Source organism: Lichenostomus cassidix, chromosome 3 (assembly GCF_008360975.1).
Source record: "Lichenostomus cassidix isolate B80296 chromosome 3, HeHo_3.0, whole genome shotgun sequence".
NCBI lineage: Eukaryota > Metazoa > Chordata > Aves > Passeriformes > Meliphagidae > Lichenostomus > Lichenostomus cassidix.
This window is the reverse complement of record NC_139483.1, coordinates 112,601,423-112,607,422: the sequence shown is the minus strand read 5'-3', so window position 1 is coordinate 112,607,422 and position 6,000 is coordinate 112,601,423. Positions and strand designations below refer to the sequence as shown.

At 55.6% G+C, this 6,000-nt stretch overlaps 1 protein-coding gene across 5 annotated transcripts in view; it reads left to right on the top strand.

Annotated features, from left to right (window-relative positions):
- The first annotated feature begins 411 nt into the window (after positions 1 to 411).
- Positions 412 to 6,000, top strand: part of LOC146440548 (interferon-induced very large GTPase 1-like) — a 54,368-nt gene continuing 48,779 nt past the window's right edge. For 3 of the 5 annotated variants that reach the window (XM_085057242.1, XM_085057244.1, XM_085057241.1), the window contains exons 1-2: positions 412 to 509; positions 4,414 to 4,526. Coding sequence is in view for 1 of the 5 variants with exons in the window: in XM_085057243.1 (XP_084913369.1) it covers positions 434 to 509 (76 nt within the window). In the remaining 4 variants the exon portion in view is untranslated. The remainder of the gene's footprint in view (positions 510 to 4,413; positions 4,527 to 6,000) is intronic. The other 2 variants (XM_085057245.1, XM_085057243.1) reach the window with 2 other exon arrangements.

Genomic DNA, 6,000 nt, shown 5'->3' with positions numbered 1-6,000 from the left:
TCACTACAATTTCATCACTGCTGAAGCAAACTTATACATGATGCAACACTAAAGAAACTTTTGAAAGGTGACTTTATACAGAAATATATCTATAATATAGAAGCAGCTCCCTCTGCTGCTTTTCCCTGATGGAGCACCAGCCCTGGTAAGGGCTGAGGGCCTCACCTGCCCTCCAGGTACCAGCACAGCAGTTCAGGCACAGATGTCTGTGCAACAGCTGAGAGTTGACTGTGAGCCAACTCAGACATTAGCTGGCGTGGAAATTTGGCTCTGTTGTGTGTGGGGTGACTGAAACCACAGCTGGTGTGGAAATTTGTCTCTAATGCAAATCATCTGACTCCAAAATTGTTGTTCCACTTTGACACTTGCGCAGTAAACCACATGGTTTCCTGTAATTGCCCCTCTGCCTCGAGAAAGGGGAAGCCGCACCCAGATGAAAGTTAAGGGCTCAACGAGGGGCTGTGCTGAGCTTCTCTCAGCCCAGGAGCTGCAGAGCACAGAGGGAAACGGTAGGAGCTTGAGAGGAGCTGTGGGGCTGGGAGCAGCAGGGAGAGGGATCTTGTTGGGCTCCTGCTTCCTGTTCCAGGTGTTTTGCCATGGCAGGGGAGATGGCAGGGCAGGACAAGAGGGGTGTGAGGGCAGCGGGTGGGTAGTGTCTGCTCCGAGCCTGGGCTGCAGGAAGCCACCTTTGCTGGCAGCAGGTTTGGGGGAGCTCAGGGGAGCTGTGTGTGCTGTGGGGGCTGAGCTGGGAGGGGGCTGGGGGCAGAGGGGTGGGAGTGGCGGGGGAAGGAGGAGGGATATGGGGCGATGGAGGGGCAGAGTGAAGTCTGCAGAGGCTCAAAGCCTGGCACGAGAGCTGCCAGCGGGGCTGGGCGGGAGGGTGAGAGCCACTCTGCCCCTGGGACAGACAGGGCTGATGGCTGTGGAAAGGGAGGGAGTCTGGGAGGAGCCTCTGCTGTGCTGCCAGGTGGGAGGGAGAGCAATGCTGCCGTTCTGCCATGTTGGCACCCGTGGAAGTGTCGTGGGTAACCCCAGAGAGCCTAAAAACCCCAGCTGTGCCCAGGGCATTCAGGGAACCTTCAGAGCCCAGCCAAAGCCGAGGGACTGGAGAGGTGGTTTTGCTGAGGCTCATTACTCAGCTCTGAGCATGATTCTATGGAAATCAGTTGCTTCTCCTGGCCCCTTCCCTGTCCTGGGCATGGCCGTGGGAACAGTGGGACATGGGACAGTGGGGGGAGGTTGTAGTCAAAGGTCACCAAGACCAGCCGAGAGAGGGGCTGGAGGCCACAGCCGGCACTCCTGGGAACACTGGGAAAAGCCCCTCTGCCATGGGTGTGCACGTGTGTGAGCACATGGTGTGCATGTGTGTGTCTGTGTGTGTGTGTGTGTGTGCAGGGGGGAGGGTGTGTCCTGCCCCACTGCTGGCTCTGTGCTGGGTCCTCAGATTGCTCCAACACAGAGAACACCCCATTCCTGCTGTTCCTCCTCTTGTCTCCCCAAACCCAAGGCGTTTCCCTCCTGCCCTGTGGCTTCCTGCTCCAACAGCCTTGTGCTGCTGCTGATGGAGGAGGAACTCCTACACACCCCTAGAGCATCAGCCTCACTCTTCTCCACCAAAAGCAGAGGGACATTTTGGGAGAGCCTGGCCATGTGTCCTGGCACTCAGATCCTGGGTGCTGGCACCATCTGTGCCCTCTTTCCACATTGGAAAACACAGTGGGAGCTGCTGGTGGCAGCCCCTGAGCAGAGGGACTCGACCTCATTGTCCCCCAGGTGTTACTAATGGATCCTCTGTGGGTTTGCTGGGATGGCTCTGTCTGCAGGAGCTGTGCTGGGGGTCCCTGTTTCCCACCTTCCTTCTTTTGGCCTTGCTGCAGCCCAGGGAATTTCCCCCAGCCTTCAGGAGCTCAGAGAATGTTTCGTGATGAGTGTGGAGGTTGTCTCTGGTGTCCCTGGGTTGTCCAGAGCATGGAGCTGATGTGATTGCTCCAACAAGCGGCATCCCCCATCCCTCCCCTGCTCAAAGCTGGGGGTGCTCACCTGGAGAAGAGAAGGCTCCAGGGATACTTCAGAGCCCCTTCCAGTGCTTAAAGGGGTTCCAGGAGAGCTTGAGAGGGACTTTGGATAAGGGCCTGGAGGGACAGGACAAGGAGAAATGGCTTCCCACTGCCAGAGGGCAGGGATAGATCAGATATTGGGAAGGAATTCTTCTTTGGGAGGATGGTGAGGCCCTGGCACAGTTTGCCCAGTTCTGGCATTCCATGATCTTGGCTAAGCGGAGTTGGGTGATTGGTTTCTATCTACCAGGCCCAGTCTCTGGCCATCTCCTTCTGCCTTTCATGGAATCATAGAATCATTAGGGTTGGAGAAGACTTCCAAAGTCATCGCGTCCCCCTTCTCACCAAACAACTTCTCACCCCAAACCAGGCAGCAGCCGCACAGTTGCACTTTCAGAGTACTGCAGGAAAACATGTGATTTAGAAGAAAGCGCGGGTTCTTCCCACACTGCTTCTACAAAAGGGGAAGCAGGTCCCCCACAAAAGATCTGGGGACAGGATGGGCTGTGCTGGACTTCTCCCAGCCTGGGGGCTGTGGGGGATGGAGGGAAACAGTAGGAGCTTGGGATGAGCTGTGGGGCTGGGAGCTGGGAGTAGCAGGGAGCAAGATCTTGTTGGGCTCCTGCTTCCTGTTCCAGGTGTTTTGCCATGGCTGGGGAGATGGCAGGGCAGGACAAGAGGGGTGTGAGGGCAGCAGGCAGGTGGTGTGTGCTCTGAGTGTGGGCTGCAGGAAGCCACCTTTGCTGACAGCTGCTTTGGGGGAGCTCAGGGGAGCTGTGTGTGCTGTGGGGGCTGAGCTGGGAGGGGGGCTGGGGCAGAGGGGTGGGAGCGGGAGCAGCGGGGGAAGGAGGAAGGATGTGGGGGGATGGAGGGGCAGAGTGAAGTCTGCAGAGGCACAAAGCCTGGCATGAGAGCTGACAGTGGGGCTGGGCAGGCACAGATCCCTTGTGGAGCTCCTTCTCTGTGGCCAGCCTGTGCCCAGCCGGGAAATGCTCCCTGCAGGCAGGGCTGACCCTGCCCAGCCAGGCACCCCCAGCCCTGTGGTGGGGCTGGATGGATGTGCTGCCCTGAAGGCAGGAGCGATGGGGGCTGGGGGCTGTCCGGGGGCTGGGGGCTGTCCTGGGGCTGATGGTTAGGGTGGTTCTTGTAGCAGCAGCAGAGCAGCTCCGTGGTGATGAGGGGCAGGCATGGGACATCCTGCTGTCTCCAAGTCAATCATTCCTTTTCCTCCCCATACAAGGAGGGTGGGATTTTCCTCTCCTACAGACTAAATGTCAGCACTCAGAGCACTCTGGTCCCCGGGGCAGCCCCTCAAAGGCTGCAGCACTCCCAGAGCCCATTTCCCTGTTGCAGGTGTCAGAAAAACTAATCCACAAACTCCAGAGGTTTATGTCCAAAAAGGAGATAGAAGAGTCCTGTAACTTCATTCATGAATAAAGGGAGAGGTCATGGTCATTTCCCATGGGGTCTCTCAAATTGCTAGAGGACACGACCTCTTTTTATCCTAATTTCCTGGCCTCATTTCCCTCTCTCTTTCCCTATTGGCCGAGATACTTGAGAAGTACAGACTCTCCAAATTGTGTAATACAGATCCCCTTGTAATGAACATTTTCCCCCTTTTTGGTTTTTTTTTTTGTGTCCCTGTTCCTTTTCTCTAAGTCCAGGGATTTAGCACAGCCTTGGGTGAGTAACAGTCTGTGTCAATTAATGGAATTCCTATTCCATGCTGCAGGGCATCCTGCAGCCTCATGGAGGCTGGGGGGCCACTGCCACCCCTGCTCAGGGAGGTGGTGGGTTCAGGGACTTCCCAGCACGAAGCTCACAGCTGTCCCACAGCCCCAGGCTGGCCCCACACCTCCACATAGGACACCAGCCCGTGCTCCCAGTCTTGCATCTCTGTGCTCAGTCCTAACACTCCTTGCCTTAACCATATTTCTCTGCACTCCCCTGTTGCCAAGACTGCTTCCCGAGTCCCTTTATTGCCCACCCTGGGCATGGATTGTCAAGACCCCTTCTTGACTCCTCTTGTTGCCCCCCCATGGCATGATTGTCGAGACCCTTCTTGACTTTCCCTTTCTGCCCTCCTTGGGTGTCCATGTCCTTATATTTTGGGATTGTCATCTCTTTGCTGGGACCCCTTTTCTTGCTTTACCTGTGCTTCCCTCCATGTGTGCCCTGTCAGGTTTTCCTTCCCCAAAAGATTCTGGGGTATTTTGGGATAATCATCCCTTTTGCTGGGACCCCTTCCCAGCTTTACCTTTGCAATCTTCCATGAGTGACCTCCCAGGTTTACTCCCCAAAGTTCCCACTGTACTCATTGGTGAGATTTTCAGTTTAAGGCATCACTTCCCTGCAGACTCTTCACAGATGCCGCCGGTCCAGCACTCATCTGTCTCCTGGACAGTCATGGGAACCCAATCAGTCACCTGGTGCTGGCCACCACCAAGGGGAGCTGATCACTGAAACTGGGTGAGGTGTACCTTCAGCTCTGCTCTCTGCCTGCTCCCCCTAGATGGTGGAAGGATCCCGGCTGGGTCCCGATTTTGTCAGGAAAATTAATCCACAAACACCAGAAAATTATGTCCAAAAAATAAAAGACAGGAATCCTGTAACTTTATTCATGAATAAAGGGAAAGGTCCTGGGCATTTCCTGTGGGGTCTCTCAAATTGCTAGAGGACACAGCCTCTTTTTATCCTAATTTCCTAGTCTCACTTCCCTCTCTCTTTCCCTATTGGCTGAGGTACGTGAGAAGTACAGACTCTTTGAACAGCCTAATACAGATTGCCTTCTAATGTACATTCCCCTCCTTTTTGTTTTCTTTGTGTCTCTGTTTCTTTTCTCTGTATCCAGGGATTTAGCACAGCCTTGGGTGAGTAACAATCTGTGTCTCTTAATGGAATTCTTGTGGAATTTATGGTTCTTCCTCTTGCTTCTTTCCCCTGTCAGTATCGGGCTTTATCTACCAGCAGACCTCACAGTTTGTTTGTAAAGACATTGCCCACTTGTTCCATTCACAGGGCTGTGGAAAACACTCTTGGGGGGCTGTTCCTGTGAAACGGGGTGCAGGCATTCCCATGGCACATCCTGCTGCCAGCCTTGCTGCTTCCCTCATTTGCTTCCAAGGAGAAACTCAATCCCAAGTTATCCCATGAATGTGCTCAGTGCCCCTCTGCAGGCACTGACACAGGTGCATGGGGCTTTTTCACTTTTCCTGCAGCAATGGGAAGCTGGGCCAGGACTGCCAAGGGTGCCTGGGGCAAATTCAGGGTGTGGCTGGGCTGGAGTTAATGCTGTCCAGGGCAGCCCCCAGTTTCTGAGACTGAACCAGTGCTGGCAGAGCTCCAGTGGGAGAGAATCTGGGAGGGGACAGGGCTGGCACAAGTGGCCTGAGTGGACAAGATCCAGCAGTGACCCAGAGCCAGCAGTTCCCTTTCCAAGCAGCCATCGTGCACTGAGGCTCTGCTGCCCAGGGAGCAGCTGGACATGTGCCAGCTGAGGGTTCTTGGTGCCCGAAGTCCCTCCTCTGCTCTGCCAGCAGGCCCAGCTTTCCTCTGCTGCTGCACTGCCCTTTGCTCGAGCCTGTGCCTTTTGCTGCTTCTGCTTTCCCCCTCCTGTCCCCATCCTGCTGGCAGGATCGCACGAGCTGCTGCTGCTGGGGGCTCAGTGCCTGCTGGGATCCAAGCCCAGTGCTGCTTCTCCCCCTCTCCAGGGGTCTGAGCTTCCCCCCAGCAGCAGCTGTGTGCTGTGGGCAGTGGTGGGACAGGGCCTGTGCTGCCCCATTGTCAGGGCTGTTCCCTGGGCTCTGCCCCCTCCACACCTTGTCTCCTGTCCCGAGAGCACAGATGTTCCCTGGACATCCTCTCCCCCCATCAGCACCCCCAAGCCCTTCTCTGCAGATCTGTTCTCAATCCATTCTCTTTCCAGCTCGTGTCTCTGCCTGGC